This window comes from Pseudorasbora parva, chromosome 14 (genome assembly GCF_024679245.1).
Source record: "Pseudorasbora parva isolate DD20220531a chromosome 14, ASM2467924v1, whole genome shotgun sequence".
Classification (NCBI taxonomy): domain Eukaryota; kingdom Metazoa; phylum Chordata; class Actinopteri; order Cypriniformes; family Gobionidae; genus Pseudorasbora; species Pseudorasbora parva.
The window spans coordinates 11,416,745-11,435,057 of record NC_090185.1 but is presented as its reverse complement, the minus strand read 5'-3'; the positions used below and the strand labels follow the sequence as shown (position 1 = coordinate 11,435,057).

General features: G+C 37.9%; 1 protein-coding gene across 1 annotated transcript; it reads left to right on the top strand.

Annotated features, from left to right (window-relative positions):
• The first annotated feature begins 3,969 nt into the window (after positions 1-3,969).
• LOC137040074 (muscle M-line assembly protein unc-89-like) lies at positions 3,970-18,313 on the top strand. Its single transcript, XM_067415488.1, has 7 exons — positions 3,970-4,095; positions 6,902-6,991; positions 8,561-8,890; positions 10,272-10,610; positions 11,048-11,404; positions 17,776-17,895; positions 18,035-18,313. Exons 3-7 carry the CDS (start codon positions 8,653-8,655, stop codon positions 18,079-18,081), a joined length of 1,101 nt encoding a protein of 366 aa, XP_067271589.1. The 5' UTR covers positions 3,970-4,095; positions 6,902-6,991; positions 8,561-8,652; the 3' UTR covers positions 18,082-18,313.

Here is an 18,313-nt window from a genome sequence, read left to right as displayed (position 1 = left end):
AAGACAACAAATTAAATATAACCATTGAAAAGTTTATGATTGATGGAACTCTTTGTGAAGACCAGAAAGTCATTCCCAATTTTTGTGCCAAATTCTACAATGATTTATATACTTCTAAATTTAACAAACAACATGCTCATGACTTTGAATCATTTTCTTTTATAAATCAATTAAGTGAATCTGATCAAGCTTTTTGTGAAGCCCCTACTACTTTAAGAGAAATCGATGATGCAATTAAGTCTTTGAAAACAAACAAATCCCCTCGTACAGATGGTTTAACATCCGAATTTTACCATGTATGTAGTATCAGTATAACATCTTTTTTGTTGAATGTTTACAAGGAAAGCATAAATAAGTCCTCCCTTCCACCGACTTTATGCCAAGGGTTGATCACCTTAATCCCCAAAGCAAATAAAAACCTGTCTTTAATAGATAATTGGCGTCCAATAACGTTATTAAACAATGATTGCAAAATTATTGCCTTAGTATTGACCAAAAGATTAAAAGGAGTATTACATTATATCATTGATGAAACTCAATCTGGCTTTATGCAAAACAGACACATATCTAATAATATAAGATTAATATTAGACATTACTCTGATATGATTCATAGTAATAGCTTCTTCTTTTTTTTGATTATTATAAAGCATTTGATACTTTAGAACATAATTTATTTCAAGCACTTAAAAAATTGGCTTTGGTGATTTATTTTGTAAAATGGTTGAAGTGTTATATGTAAATGGAAATAGTTCATTTAAATTAAGCAACGGTACCGCTCCCAGGTTTTCTTTAGATCGTGGACTTAGACAGGGATGCCCGGTGTCTCCTTATTTGTTTTTAATTGCAGTACAATTTTTAAATATGCATATTAGAATGAGTAATTTAAAAGGCATCACAATTGGAAGTACAGAATTAATTATTAGTCAATTAGCTGATGAGACAGCATTATTTTTAGAAGATTCATCTCAAATTTGAATAGCCCTAAACACCCTTCAAACATTTTCTAAAGCCTCTGGGCTAAGTCTTAATATTAATAAATGTGAAGTACTTCCCGTTAAAAGTTGTAGTGCTTCATCAATCTGTGGGATAGCTGTTAAAAGCACGATTAAATACCTTGGTATAGAAATAACTAAAGATAAAAACAGATGCGCTACTTATTTTAAATCAATTATTGCAAAAACAAAGAAAAAATGTAATTGTTGGCTTCAAAGAGATCTCTCTCTTAAAGGAAGAGTTTTGCTTACTAAAGCCGAGGGGCTGTCTCGTCTATCTTATGCTGCCCAGTCTCTCTATGTTGATAAACCTACTGGTAATATGATCCATAGAGTCCTAACAGATTTTGTTTGGAAAAACAAAACACATTATTTGAAAAGATCTGTGATACTGAACACCTATAACAAAGGTGGCTTAAATCTTATAGATGTCAGTTCCTTAAATTATACTTTTAAAATTAATTGGCTTCATCAGTATTTGAAAAATCAACATTCCATTTGGTATATTTTTCCACAACAAGCTTTTCCATATATTGGAGGTATTAATTTTCTGTTGATGTGCAATTACAGTATTTCAAAAATTCCTATCAAACTCTCAAATTTCCACCAGCAGGTACTTTTGGCGTGGTCTTTAATATATAAACACAATTTTACCCCCCATAAATGTTTTATGTGGAACAATCCAAATATTTTATATACAAATAGAATGCTTTTTTTGACCAGTGGTTGAAAAATGGTCTGTTTTTAGTAAATCAATTATTTAATAATCAAGGCTTATTAATGACCTATACTGAATTTCTTTCAGAATATAATTTGCCAGTTGCCCCCAAAGAATTTGCTATAGTTATGGGAGCAATACCATCAGGAATTAGCATGCTCTTAAAAACTATCAGTCATTCTACTCTTAATATTACTATTCCTCAACCAACAGAAACCCCTATAGGTACAATATGTTTTTCTAGAAAGAGGGATAGAAATTATAAAGTTAGATCCATTTTTCTTGAAAACATCATCTCTGTATCTCCCTCAATCTCTTATTGGAATAATTTATTTATAAATTTAAATTGGAAAAAGATTTGGTCCTTTCTGACTAATAAAGTAAAAGAAGTGTCTTTCAAAATAATAAATCAATTTTACCCTGTTAAACATTTCATGAAGAAACATAAAACAGATATTGATATAAGATGCTCATTTTGTCAAGTCCATATAGAAACTGTTTATCATTTATTTTGGTCATGGTGCTATGTCAAACAACTTTGGAAAAATATTGAGGCCTTTATTAATGATAATATCCAGCAAGGCATATCCATAACTTTAACTTTTAAAGACATTATTTTTGGTCATTATGGTTGCGACCCTAGTAAAAACAACTTTCTCTGTTATAAATGTAATGTTTATTCTTTGTAAATTTTATATCCACAAATGTAAATTCGCTAACAACAAGCCATGTTTGTGTCTTTTTGAAAGAATTGAAATATATCTTAACACTATATCATCCTCTTTAAATAAGAAAGCAAGTAAAACGACCTCTATATGTAATGACTTTAATCTGCATACCCTAACTGATGTATAAATATCTTACCCTCATTTTCTAATGTTCTTGTTCTATTATCTTTCTTCTCTTTTACTTTATTCTTTCTTGCCTTTATTTTCTGATGACATTGAACATATTATTGATGAATCTTTTGTATTGTGTATTGTTACAAACTTGTGTATTATAAACATGTCATCTCTCTTTTGCAGTAATTAAAAAAAAAAAAAAAAAAAAATTAAGCTGCTAGAAAGCGTCAGGCACGTGAGTTTCATCAGGGGAGCAGTTTGGCAACAGCTGATCTGTGACTGGAGCGTGCATGGTAGGGAGTGGTCTTGACCATCGTCATCCATCTTGTCACAGGCAAGCTTTCTGTCGGGCTCTGTGGAACCTGATGTAAGTGAGTGATCTGTACGAACATAAATACTCTTATCTCGCTAAAATCTTGACGGATTTACAAATGGTTTGGTTTCTTACAAACTTTATTAACATGGCCACACATCTGGATGCTTTAGCACGTTGAAATTGCAGCTTTTCGTTTCGATAAACGACTTAATCGTGCAGCTTGTGTAAAAACAACAACATTCTAACCGTTATAACTCTGTGCCAGTACTTCACACAATTATTCTGCTCGTTTCCTAAAAACTACTGGGTCTCAGCTTTCTAAAAAGGTAAGGCATTTGATGCAGGCAAAATTAGGTAGGAAAGGTGATCTCTGAAGTAGGCACAGTGAAATGTAGGCTAGGGGGGGGAAATCCTAGTAAATTGCGTTTTTTAAAGTTAAAATAAACTTAGTTTGCGTGTTTCTTTTTTTTATTTCTTTATTTTTTAAATATAGACTCATAATTCAATTTACATTAGTGAAACGTTAATTTGTATTAATGCACTTAAGTTAATTTAAGTTCATGCATCTATTTTCATGTTGATTAAAAAAACTGACAATGTCTGACATTAACAACTTTTCAACAATTATAAATATTAAAATACAAATATTACTTCACAATTTGTGAGTTTATTTGAAGCTTGTTGGGCATTGAATGGAGTGCGTAGGGTGCTAGGCAACATGTCAAACGGGTCCACTCCGTTTATGTTGCATGTTTTATGGAAGCAGGTCCAAGCAGGTTTCGGAGGTGTGAGACCCAGGCGCTCCGCGGCGCTCATCAACCCCGGCGAGAGCAGCCTTAACTCGGCTAGTCCTTCTGACGACTGCCGCTGCTTGGCAGAAGCCCCTCCCATGACGCGAATTTGCGTCTGTTGTGTAGTGAATGGTTTAAAAATGTTCACGCGTCCAACTTCGTGCGAATAGCGCTATTTATTCGGGTCACTCGCGTCCAGTGTGACCGCTGAATAACTGTTATGTGCTAAACCGAAACTGTCAACCGGAAGTATCGAGTGTCATGGCGACGCCCACTAAGAGACTTGCAGGAAAGTTGTGGATATCAAACCGAAACGGTCTAGAGAATACTTTCATGGATTAAAAACTAACGTAGCCTACATTTATTTTTAATAGGAATCTGAAAAATGTTTTTCTTTATTTTGCCATCATTACTTTGGTGTTTACGTGTCCATGGTAAGACATTTCGATTTATTTCTCTTTCGGATCCCAGGCTAGCAGAAGTTGTTTGTTGTTGTTGTTTTGAATGTGCTCTAATCGCTTTATATTCGACATCAGTGTATTTGCGGGTTGTGTGCGTTTACACTCGTTACATTAACTTTACTTTTAAACCGTGGGGAACTAGGTTCATACAGATGTGTGATTGCGTTTGATTAAAAAGGGTGGGAACAATACATTTTCGACAGGCGCACCAAACGCTTGGAAGCTTCATTTAACCGTAGTCACGTGAAATTGGTGTTTTGAATGACAGGTCGGAGCAGTGTTTCGAAACACCTGCGCTTCGTGATCTCGACACATCAAAACGTTAGTTTCGCGTCAGCCATCGGAAACAAACAACGCCATCGTAAAGAGGAAGTGTCTGAGTCTGCATTTATTTGACGTTGACCTGTGAATGCAGCCTCAGTGGTTGCGTTTACCCTGATGCTGTGTTCACTTATGTGTGTGTGTTATTTTGCCAAGGTTGCCTAATGTTACTAAAATTCGCATTCCTGTGTGACGGTCTATATATTACGTAATTGAGGTCGCTTCACTTCAACACAAGAACATGGAAAAAACATTCTCGAGAAAAACGCAGACTTGGTAACACAGGAGTTCTGTTGACAACTACCATCGCTCCATTACGGAAGCCCTGAGCGGCCATGGATAATATTTTTTTCTGTCTTATGTCGTGATCACAAGTTAATTATCTTGTGATGATAACAAGTTGTTTTGTCGAGTTCATATTTTCCAAGTTGACACAACTGCGCCACGAGGTGGCAGTATAGAACCAATTAACTGATGGGGTGCGGTATAGCCTATCCGCCTTATATTAATGTTGTACTGGTCCAATCGATTGAACGCGTTGAAGACCTTTCGTGATCACTATAATTTGTGCAGTACTGTGTGCATTAGGCAATTAATTTAACTGAATGGTCTGATGTAATTAGTTTGCTATAATAGCGTTTGGTGTGTTACTAAACTTACTGTTTAACTCATTTTGATGTCACTATTCTGTTTGCACCTTTTTCTGCATTAAAATGCCATTTTAATCAACAGGCTAAATAACCGTTAGTTTGCCACATTGTGTCACTCAATATCGCCTAAATGTGATGTATAGACCATGTAAAGATGCCTTGCAGCCTAATTTAATTCAGTGATACTGTGTAATTAAAACGATTGTATTTTGTACGAGATTGTATATTAACTGGATTAAACGTTTGTTGTTTTTAGAAATGTGGAGTAGGCTACTGCACCTCTTTTAATGTCAGAATAAAGGCTAGAAGGAACGTACATAATACCAGTCACAGCAGGATAATAACAAACAATGTAATGTTATTTCAAACCAATGAGGAAAATAAAATGGGCTGAATTGAAAGTTGAAACTAAACGATTTTTAGAATAGAACAGAATAATCTGCCATCCTTCTGAAGGTCTCCCCCCCTTCTCTTTTATTTAATTCAATTTTATTTTATTTTATTTTATTCAATTGTGCAATTAACTATTATGGGATATATAGACCCATGAGTGCGAATTTTAGCAGGCAACCTTGCCAAAATAACACACATTTTACCCCCAGACACCATCCCCCCCAGAGAACCCCCCCGAGAAGCTATTGTTTAGGGCTAGTAGTTGGGGGGTTTTGTTGTAAAAACTTGGCAACCCTGTCTGCACGCGCGCTGAAATCAGGCTGGAATAAATGATCTTTGTCGGTGTTGTAAAAAAATAAAGAATGTAATGATACACAGAGTACTTACCCAACATGATCATCTCTGAGAGAAATACTTAAGGTGAATGCAGATACAAACAAGCTCTCTGTTTAGGATTTGAACAAATAACCCAAGCCCCTTTGATGAAGTGATGATTACTGGGTTGTCCTTTTTCATGTTTTCAGGGTTGGTAGATGGACCGGGGAACGGATTATAGCACTTAAACACGGAAAACGTCAAATTTTCATGATATGTCCCCTTTAAAACAAGCTAAAATATCTGCCAATTGAGTAAGAAAAATTATCCTGTTTCTGTTGCAAATTGTCTTACCCCATTGGCAGATAATTTAGCTTGTTCTAAGCAAAATCTCACTTAATTTAGATTTTTTTTACCCAGAACACAAGAACAGATATTTTACTTTTCTAGTAACAGCATCTTGATTACTTGTTGAAACCGGTGCACCAAGTCAGGCGCTTTCAGCTTCCCATCGATCGATCTGCAGCGCAGGACACTAACAGTAATGGGAGTTACCAGATCGGTGGGCGAGACCTTAACGGAGGGGTGTTTGACCGCATTACCTAATTTGCTTTCGGCTTGTGGTTAGGTGTGTAGTCAGACGCATTACTTTCATTTCATGACTTAGAAATACCCACAAATTTAGACACAAATTTTTGTTCTGCAGGGACATTGCAAATCTCGCCATTCAGTTACATCCAGCTCCAACTGCTAATGCATGCTCGTCTGTTACTGGACCAGGTCACACTAATAGGATAACATTCCGGTGTTATCACAATGCATGTGTGTGTGGACAAGTTGTTAATCCCAAATGTAAATTATAGCCATATTTGTTACAATCTCTCTTGACAAACAGTTTTAATTTGAAAACACAGTCAGAGAAGCATGACTGAAAAAAGCATGCTGAATTTGATTTATGTTATATGTATATAACCTTTTTGGCTATATAGAACCCCAACAAACCTTTTTTTCCCCTAAGAGTGTGGTCTTGTCCTCGTCAAGTTTTCCTGTCTGATCTTGTCCTGTTTGCCTCTGGTCTTGTCTTTGTCTTTCCTTTCTAGCAGGCCTTGCCGGCTTCCGGATCTCCATTTCTCTCTGTCTGGAGTAATACACATTCTCCTTTCCCCTTTGGCAACTGCCCAGGTAGCAAGGTGACATTGATACGATGTTGAGTTCATCACATACTGATCAGGCATAACATTATAAATATTGTGTTGGTCTCCCTTTTGCTGCCAAAACTGCCCTGACCCTTTGAGGCATGGACTCCACTAGACCCCTGAAGGTGTGCTGTGGTCTGACACCAAGATGTTAGCAGCAGATCCTTTAAATCCTGTAAGTTGCAAGGTGGATTGCAACAAACTGATGCAATGTGTATTCTGACACCTTTCTATCAGAACCAGCATTAGCTTCTTGAGCAATTTGAGCTCCAGTATCTGACCGCACGGGCCAGCCTTCGCTCCCCACGTGCATCAATGAGCCATGACCCTGTCACTGGTTCACCACTGCTCCTTCCTTGGAGCACTTTTGATAGACACTGGCCACTGCAGACTGGGAACAGCCCACAAGAGCTGCAGTTTTGGAGATGCTCTGACCAGCCCTCTAGCCTTCACAATTTGGCGCTTGTTGTTGTCGAACTCACTCAAATCCTTCCGCTTGCCCATTTTTCCTGCTTCTAACACATTTATTCAGACTTAACCTGTCATAATGTTATGCGTGATCATTCATTCATTTATTTATTTATTTAAATATATATAGATATACACGCATACTATAGGTTATAGTGCTCTTTTTTTTCATTGATTGTGTTAAAATGTATAAAAAACACAAAACATTTGGTACATCAGATGGCAACGTTGACATTTCTATCGATGTTTCAACAAACGTAATTTAGAATCACATTGTACGTTTACTCAACAATATTACCAGATCATTTTTGTTAACTTCAAAAGTGTTGTTGCATCAACATCATTATGTAAGGTTAATTCATTTCCATTAATATATATATATATATTAGGGATGTCCCGATCAAGTTTTTTTGCCTTCGAGTCCGAGTCCCAGTCATTTGATTTTGAGTATCTGCCGATACCGAGTCCCGATCCGATACTTCTATAATACATAAAAAAAGAATAAAGAAGAGCGAAAAAACAAACCAGGATGTTCCTTATTTTTTATTTTATTCACCTTATTTTAACACTCAACAACTCTAACAAACAGAGCACTTCTGTGAGGTAGCTTGAACAATCAAGTAATAAATGTATTATATGTATATATATATATATATATATATATATATATATATATATATATATATATATATATATATATATATATATATATATATACTAATTAACACGGTTTTAACATAGTTTAAATAGTTTATTGGATGGACTTTTCTTAAACCTGGCACCTCACCTTATGTGTATTCTGCTTCGGGATCCTCTCCTTTAATAATAAGCTATGTAACATAACAGGTGTCTACGGTTCGCAAGGCACAACTGATATTTTTAAAATTTATTTGTCTGCTAGGAAATATAAATATGTTAAGCAGTTTCTGAAATTGCAGTGCAATGCAAAGGGCAATGCAAAAAAAAAAAAAAAGTTCATTGTCAAACTCCAAAATTAGTTTATTTCTTTCATGATAAGAAAACTGCATTATTTTGATTTTAGATTTTCATAAACAAAATATTTTATTTTCTTATAACTGTTCATTTTATTTCCAGGTGTGTCTGGTGTTAATACAGAGAGACTGTCAGTGCACGAGGGAGAAAGAATCACTCTTCACACTGGTGTTAAAACAGACCCACAAAAAAAGATGAAGTGGTATTTGGTGGATGACATTCCCATCGCTGAAATCACTGGAGATCTCAGTAAGAGCTGTACAGATGTTCAGTGTAAAGGCAGTGATGGGAGATTCAGAAAGAGACTGAAGCTGGATCCTCAGACCGGATCTCTGACCATCACAGAAACCAGAACATCAGACTCTGGAGTTTATAAACTGAAGATCGACAGCAGCAGATTGAGTGCAAAGATCTTCATTGTTGCTGTTCACAGTGAGTCCTTACGTTTTAAAGCAAGCACATCACATCTTTAATGTGTTTAGTGACATTCAAAGGTGTTTTTCTCTTTACCTGTACAATTATTTACATGTAGTAGATCATTCAAAAATGTTGCCGAATGTTTGTTGTTTGGCAGCTATTCTGACAAACATTCCTGACCCTGAAGAACTAGTGAACATAAGAAATGATCAGGGGTTTAAGTGTGTAGAGCTGAAACCCTATTGTAATTATTACAATTTTCAAGAATCAGCATTCTTACCTAAAACTTGTCAGGCAGATCAAAACGTAAAGACTTGAAACTTTGAGGGCTGGTAGTACTCACACCACCTACAGCGTCATAAAGTCTCGCATCAATCCGTCTGATGTTCAAAGTGTGAAATGGCTCATAACTTTCAACCATTAGCCGTAGGCTCAAGTGTCTTATATAGTTGGAATCCTAAATGAAAACTCAAAACTTTACTAAAATAGGTGAGCATGTGAGACGTGATTCCAAACAAGCATGCAAACTTATTTGGAGATCAGCCTATAGATGGTAATAACGGTTAAAAATCTTTCAAAAACATATATTTCCTAATAGGTAAATGGCCTGTATTGGCTATAAATGGTAATTTCCATTCATGAACTAAGTGGTTACATCCTTGCAGAATAAAACTTAAAATAAAACTGAAATGTCTTTTTACACCTGTGCCTAAAGGGTTAGTTCAACCAAAAATGAAATTAATGTCATTAATGACTCTAATGTCGTTCCACACCCGTAAGATCTCTATTCATCTTCAGAACACAGTTTAAGATATTTTATATTTAGTCCGAGAGCAAATCTAAGTGTAGGCACACTATACTGTCCATTTCCAAAAAGGGAATAAAAACTTCATCACAGTAGTCCATATGTGACATCAGTTAGTTCATTAGAATCTCTTGAAGCATCGAAAATACATTTTGGTCCAAAAATAACAAAAACTAAGACTTTATTCAGCATTGGCTTCTATATATATATATATATATATATATATATATATATATATATATATATATATAAATACATCTTTTTTTCTATTTCATAGTCTCATGACACAAATGAAATTGGTTATAGTGTACATAAACCTGAAATTTTCACATGCAAAAGTCTTCGTATATGCAACAATGTCAGCTGCAAACAGAACTTTGTTCACGCCTTTTCAATGCTAATTTTTCACTGTGTTTTTGGTAAATCCTGTCAGTACTTTTTTAACGCCATAAGAGGGTTTGCACTGGCGCAAGCTGTTAGAAAATCTGGCCCTATGACTTTTTAGCTGTTAAAGATTCAATTCTGGTTATTGTAATGATAGGCTTGTTTTATTTGGTTTGGGTTATATTTATCTGTTCACTTTTTCCCCAGGCTTATCCAGCGTTGATACAGATGAAGAGTCAGCTTTTGTAATTGAGGAAGATTCATTTTCTCTACACACTGGCATTACAACAAACCAACAAGAGAAGATTAAATGGTATTTTAATAACATCCCTATCGCTCACATGACTGGAGATCTCAGTGTGATCTGTACAGATGTTCAGTGTAATGAAGGTACTGAGAAATTCAGAGACAGACTGAAGCTGGATCATCAGACAGGATCTCTGACCATCACAAACATCAGGAACACAGACTCTGGAGTGTATAAGCTATGGGTTATCACCAGCAGCAGCAGCAGCAGCACAAAGAGCTTTATTGTTGCTGTGTATGGTGAGTCATTAATTAAGACCAAGTCTTGTTTAGCGAGATATTTTTTTCTGTGACATTTAAAGGTAATTATTCTCTGTACCTGTATATTAATTCACATACAGATCACAAACACATTTACTATTGAAGTGGAGATTGTAGATTTAAATATAAACTTATTTTAAAAAATTTGTTTTAACATTGGTTATTGTCATTGAACCAGAATTAAATCTAGCAGTTTTTGTTCTGATAAAGATGGCAGTTTAGCATTTGTTTAAATCCTTATATTATATCACACTTGTTATTTTCTAGTTCATCACCAGGAACTCAAAAGTGCATTTGTTTTGATGAAAAGTATGCTTATTAGCTCAAAATGTGGATCATTTTTATTTTAGACTAAAAGTAAAGAGTATTCCACAGTTTCCCACTAAAAAAGGTGGTTTGTGTTTGGTTTGTTTCAGATTTTCCTGATGTTAAAGTAGATGAAATAAAGAAAAAATCAGTGAAGGAGGGAGAATCTGTTACTTTAGATACTCATGTAATAAAAACCCCAAATGATTTGATGACATGGTATTTTAATGAGACTCTCATCACTAAAATCACTGGAGATCAGAGTCAGATCTGTACAGATGATCAGTGTAAAGCGAGATTCAGAGACAGACTGAAGCTGGATCATCAGACTGGATCTCTGACCATCACAAACACCACAAACACAGACTCTGGTGTGTATAAACTACGGATCAACAGCAGCAGAATCAGCATCATGAGGATCTTCAGTGTTACTGTCAGCATAAAGAGTTCTGATGTTAATGTCACTGGTGAGTATCATTCAGTCATTCAGTGCACTTTCCCCTTGCAGTTTTGGAAGACAGTTTTTAATATATAAATCAACCCTGTACATGTACATCGGTTGTACAAAAAGTGAGATTTGACTCAATATAAAGTTTAACTGTGACAATCTCTAGACAGTGGGGCAGGTAGGGCAACACTCTAGGCCAAAATGTGGAAGCGAGTTAGCATTTTAGCACTTCAGGTTCCCTTGGCCCAAAGTCAATTGCTTTTTTTTTAATGGGGTTTTGGTTAAATGACTGAGATAAATTCTGTGGTGAACACAAGCAAATGTTCATGTTTTATTTTATGACATAAAATACATCAGAGTATTACCCCACTCTGGAGCAACGAGGGGGAGAGGATGCTGGCGTTGTCTGTTCGCCGCTTTTCCACCCGATTTTAGTTTATATACGTTAATTATAAACTTTATTTTAATTTTATTTTTTGTCAGTAACTAGTGCATTCAGTCAGTGCTAATTTTGGGACATATTGCTTGGATCTTATCGTCTCGGATAGCTCTTCTCGGCTGTTGGCAGTTTGAATGGACTCCCTCATGACAGGAGAGGACTCTCATTGTTCACCACTTTTATACATCTAAATCCTTTTTTGTACGGATTTTTACGTTTTTTCTCCTAATTTCAAAGTCTTTTACTCACCCCTGCTATCTCTTCTAAATTCGGCTGTTTGCTGGGAGTTGGCGCATACACTCCTCTGCATCCTCGAGCATCATCTCTCTGTGCCTGACAGTGCTCCAGCTCTGTGTTTCTATAATGCATAGCGCTAGTCAAAACCTTCCAGCTGCCATCATGAAGCTTAAATATTCCATCCCACAGCTGCTAAATTGCAACGACCGCACATTTCCTGCGTGCATCGCGGTCATTAAGGAACTTGGACTTCTGCGCAGACTGCGTTATATCCATAGAGGCTCTCGTCGCGGGCTAGTTTATCATAAGCCTGAAAACTCTGCATCAGCCATGCCATCCATCTGGACCTCCGTCGCACATCTGCCGCGTCATCACAACAGTGTTGCTCTCCGTTTTGGTAACACGGGAATCACCACGAGATCTCACCAATCTAAACTGGATTGCATGGGAAACACAGCAAGATCTCACCAATCTAAACTGGATTGCACGGGAAACACTGCGAGTTCTTTTAGCACAGCGCATGACAGAAAACGTGGAGTGGATTTTAGTGTTTTACGGCCAATAACGAGATTCACCACCCCATCAACGCTCAAAATAGAACTTTTTAATGCACAATCCCTCACAAATAAGTCATCTTTCATCCAAGACCACATCATTGATAAGAGATTATGTGCTTAATGGAAACATGGCATCAGCCTGCAGATTACTCAGCACTTAATGATGCCTGTCCTCCTGGTTACAGCTACCTGGAGAAAGCCTGTTACACTGGTCGTGGTGGTGGCTTAGCTGTAATTCATAGACAATCATTGGAGCTGTCTTTTCTCCCTCTGCCCACAGTGTCATCATTTGAATACCTTGCTTTTAAATGTAAACCCCCTTTTTTTTTTGACAATACTGCTTATTAATCGGCCCCCAAAAACAAATTCAGTTTTTATCACTGAGATGCATGACTTTCTCACAACACTCTGCTCTACTTCTGCCAACATTTTAATATTAGGAGATTTTAATTTTCATGTAGATACCCCCTCCTGCCACCTGGCAGCTGAGTTTCTGCAATTATTGGACTGCCTCAATCTCCAACAGCATGTGGATGGACCCACTCATTCTAGGGGGCACACTCTGGACTTGGTCATTTCCAACTCTCCTCATATTAGAAACCTCTTGGTGTATGATCTGGGTGTGTCTGACCACCAGGCCATCTCATTGGAGCTGCCACACCCCTCTTCCCTTACCAAAGATTCCCGTCAAATTTGTTTCAGGAACCTGAAAAAGAATAACCAAGACTCTTTAAGACCTTCAGCAATTCTCCTCTGTTGATCTCTCCTCAGTCTCTGAGTCAGTTGACTTCTATAACAAGTCTCCGAGCAGCCTTTTAGATCTTCACGCATCTGTCAAAACTAGAATGGTCACCTTCTCGCACTCAGCACCCTGGTACACCAGCGAACTGCGGAAGATAAAGACGGTTGGGCGTGTACTTGAGAGGCGTCTCAAGCTCTCAGGACTCACTGTTCATTGGCAAGCCTATAGAGTTCATCAGAAGGCCTACGCAAGGTCCTTGAGAGATGCTCAGTCACAGTTCTACTCTTGCATCATCAACAATAATCCTGGAAACTCCAAGAAGCTTTTCTCCACTATAAATCACATCCTCAAACCACAAACTCACTCTTTTTCAGAAGCCACAGAAGAGAGGTGCAATAAGTTCATGACCTTTTTTAGGAACAAAGTAGACAACATCCACTTGCTCCTATATAGCACCTCCGCTCTGCCTGTCCCGTCTGTTGATCCTATCTCAAGGAACTCCTCACCACACAAACAGCCACTCGTAACCTCCGCTCTGTTTCGCTGTATCGCCTCAAAACTCCCACAGCCAATCTCCGTACTATGGGGGATCGGGCATTCTGCTCTGCAGCCCCCAGTCTGTGGAATGCTCTCCCTGACCACCTGCGGACTCCACAGACTATAGATACTTTTAAGCGTGGTCTTAAAACCCACCTTTTTAGCAGAGCTTTTAATTGACTTTTAATTGACTTGCTACTTGTTTAATTTATTTTATTTTATTTTTCGGTTTTATTTATTTATTGTTGTTGATTGTTTTGTTTTTGTTTTTAAATTCTGTAGCACTTTGAGATTTTGTTTAATATAAAGTGCATTATAAATAAAATTTATTATTATTATTATTATTATTATTATCCACAGCCAGGGACCTTCCAACACCTCTGCTGCTTCACCATCATTACACAGCTCGAGGTTGAGGACATCATCAGAAAAATGAAACCATCCACCTGTGCACTGGATCCTTTTCCTACAGCCTTGGTAAAATCTAACCTCTGTGTCTGAAGTCCATTTATTGCCAAGATTATTAATAATTCCCTCCAGGCTGGCCTTGTTCCTTCATCTCTAAAAACTGCTATCATCAGACCACTTCTAAAAAAAACCTACTTTAGACCCAGATGTTAATGACAACTACAGGCCGATCTCCAACCTCCCATACCTTTCTAAGGTGCTGGAAAAAGTTGTTGCTGCACAGCTTCAGGTCCATTTGGAGCATAACAATCTTTATGAGAAATTTCAGTCTGTTTCCGCTCAGGACACAGCACAGAAACAGCTTTGGTCAGGGTCACAAACGATCTTTTGATGGCGGCAGATGCTGGTTCCCCATCCCTTCTCATCCTCCTGGACTTAACTGCAGCTTTCGATACAGTTGACCATAACTTCCTCCTTCACCGTTTACATTCCACCATTGGTCTCTCTGACTCGGTCCACAACTGGTTTTCTTCTTATCTCACTGGGAGAACTGAATATGTTGCATTAGGAGAAGCTACATCCCTGTCACACAATGTCACCTGCGGTGTCCCTCAAGGCTCTGTGCTCGGACCCACCCTGTTCATACTCTACATGCTCCCCCTTGGCCGTCTCATTAGCAGGCATGGGGTTTCTTTTCACTGCTATGCTGATGACACTCAACTTTACTTTAGGACAAGTTCATCTCCCTCTGCTGACCTCAAGCCATCCACTTTGATCACTTGCCTGGATGAGATAAAGGCGTGGATGAAGCAAAACTTTCTGCAGCTAAACAGCTCCAAGACTGAAGCTATCCTAGTCGGCACTCCACTTCAGGTCCAGAAGTCCGTTATCACCAGCATTGCTTTCTCTGATCAGGTCATTCCACTTTCCTTTTCAGTCACCAATCTGGGGGTCAGAATGGAATCGCAGCTTACTTTTGAAGCTCACATCAATCACCTGTGTAAGACCTCCTTCTTCCACCTCAGAAACATTGCCAAACTTCGTCCCATTCTATCACTGGCTGATGCGGAGAAGCTTGTCCATGCCTTTATCTCCTCCAGGCTGGACTACTGCAATGCGCTCCTTATTGGCATCCCTAGCAAAAATCTCCAGAGGCTGCAGTGTATTCAGAACAGTGCTGCTAGGATCCTCATGAGGGTGCGCAAATACGACCACATCACCCCCATTCTAAAATCACTCCACTGGCTTCCTGTGTCGTTCAGGATCGAGTACAAGATCTCTCTCCTTACGCACCAGTGCATCCATGGTGATGCTCCCTCCTATCTTAAGGAACTCCTCACCACACAAACAGCCACTCGTAACCTCCGCTCTGTTTCTCTGTTTCGTCTTAAAACTCCCACAGCCAATCTCCGTACTATAAGGGATCGGGCATTCTGCTCTTCAGCCCCCAGTCTGTGGAATGCTCTCCCTGACCACCTGCGGACTCCACAGACTATAGATACTTTTAAGCGTGGTCTTAAAACCCACCTTTTTAGCAGAGCTTTTAATTGACTTGTTACTTCATTTTTATTTTTATTTATTTTTTATTTATTTTTTCAGTTTTATTTATTTTATTAAAAATTATTTTTTTATTTTTATTAATTAAATTATTTATTTATTGTTGTTGATTGTTTTTAATTCTGTAGCACTTTGAGATTTTGTTTAATATAAAGTGCATTATATTATTATTATTTTATTATTAATTTTGATTTTTGAAACTTTGTCTATGTTTAGGATGGGAATCCAAGTCTTTAACAGTGTAAAAAGCTCAGTATGCATGAAGCCTTTTACTTAATGCGAGTGCATTTAGGCTTAATTTCATAAAAGTTCATCTGTGATAAGTTTCATCCTGTCTGCATCTGTCAGCATAAAGAGTTCTGATGTTAATGCCACTGGTGAGTATCATTCAGTCATTCAGAGCACTTTCCCTGGGAGTTTTAGAGAACCGTTTTTATATAGAAATCAACGCTGTTCATGTACATCAGTTGTACAAAAAGTGAGATTTGACTCAATAAAAAGTATTACTGAGACCATCTCTAGAGAGTGGTGTAGGGCAACACTTTGTAGGCCAAAATGCGGACGCGAGTTAGCATTTTAGCATTTCAGGTTCCCTTGGCCCAAAGTCAATGGCTTTTTTGAATGGGGATTTGGTTAAATGGCTGAGATAAATTCTGTCGTGAACAGAAGGAGCGCATGTTCATGTTTTATTCTACGAAATAAAATACATCAGAGTATTACCCCACTCTTAATTTTTTTTAATGTGTCTTGAAAATGGCGGCTGCTAACAAGTGGCTAAATGAGACTACAGAGGCTGCCGAGGAGATTAAACGCCATCACGTCGAACGGGTTAACTCACTCCGCTTTCACAGCCGCATTATGCTTATTTTTTTGTTGTTTTAAACTAGTCTCATTCAAATGTCCCGGGTAAATGTTTCGAGATAAAAACTGAAAGAGTTGTGGGAAGCTTTAGTGATGGTGACGTTGAAGTTAAGTGACCGTGGTGTATGTTTAGCCTTTTACTTCTGGCAACTGCATTTAGGCTTAAATTCATAAAAGTTGTGTTCATCTGTGAAAATTATCTCGATGGACAGAACGTGTCTGCATCATTAACTTTTGTTGCTGACAGAGCTTGTTTTTTGTAATAATCAAGTCTATGGAAAAATCTTTTTCTTGAGTGAACCGCTGTGATGCTAACTGCCGGTTGGCCTACGAAGTGATGTCATACCTGCACCACTCTTATCCTCTCATGTTACTTTATTATTTTATTTTTTACAAATGTGTATATATAGTCCATTGTTGTTAATTAGAAAAATTATTAAATATTGTAATTCATAAAGTTAAAGTTGATTAGTGGTCAGTCTCTGGTAATAATGTCTGCTACCCTTAAGCCAGACCCACATCAAGATGTTTGGTCTGGAAACTCACCATTGACAGCTCAATCCGAGGGGCGGGATAAACGGTTGTCTTTCAAACTCCCTCTGCACGTGATAGGATAGCGCTACACCAACCAGAGCAACGAAGGTGAAACAGAGCTTGTTGATAGATTAAACATTCACCGTATCCGGTCGGCTAAACTCCGAACACATCTTCCCTTTTTAAGAATGAGTTCAGCGCCGTTCTTTGTTCTTTTCTCAGAGAAAAGCTTAACTCCAAGTCTTCCAGAGTCGCGGTCAAAGCTGATTAGAAAGACCGCCGCTGTTCGCCAGTTTCTGTGTTTACTAGAAGCACACAAGCGCAACTCTGCTGTTATTATGTTAAGCCCCGCCCACCGACTCTATACACAATGTGATTGGCCCGACCAGAGTTTGCCGTTTACAGCTCAGAAGTGTATTTAGAGTTGTTAGACGATACTCGCAGCAGATTAGATTTGCTGCCGCTAGGTTGCGTCTAGATTTCTAGGCTAAATGTCTGCCTGTCTTCATCTGCTCCAGGTTCAGGTCCGTCTTCAGCTGTAACAGGAATATTTGTTTTTCTTGTTCTGCTGTTGGCTGCAGCTGTAACTGCTGTGATTTACCGTCGCCGCAGGACATCTAAACAAGCAGGACAATATGGCAAGTATTACGTACAGCTGATTTGACGAAATGGAAATATGAGATTAACTGTGTAAATAGAATCTTTAAAATATGTGTATTTTTATTCAAATTAACCAAAGAATGTGTTTCACTGAGTTTGTTATTGTTGTTCGAACAGACGCCACGGAGCAGAACAATCATGAGGTGAGACACTATGTGCACTGAATCTGTCTGTCTGCAAAAAAAATGACAATGAATTCTGATTTGGGAGATCTGCAAGTCTCTCAAGTGTAAGGCTTTGGTCACACTCATTCCAAATCCGATTATTTCCCGATTGCAATCTGATCTAAATTGTTGACTGGCCACACGGAGTACTGCAACTGTTCTGGTCTGATTTGTGAGTCCCATGGTGCTTTTTAGTTTTCTAGAATATCTGCATTGGTTTCCAGGGCCGTGA

Bases quoted from the DNA above. Each gene is read 5' to 3' on its own strand.
- LOC137040074 (XM_067415488.1), top strand. From the start codon at position 8,653: ATGAAGTGGTATTTGGTGGATGACATTCCCATCGCTGAAATCACTGGA. The intron at 10,611-11,047 runs GTGAGTCATTAA...GGTTTGTTTCAG, and splicing joins CTTTATTGTTGCTGTGTATG to ATTTTCCTGATGTTAAAGTA. The intron at 17,896-18,034 runs GCAAGTATTACG...TTGTTCGAACAG, and splicing joins TAAACAAGCAGGACAATATG to ACGCCACGGAGCAGAACAAT.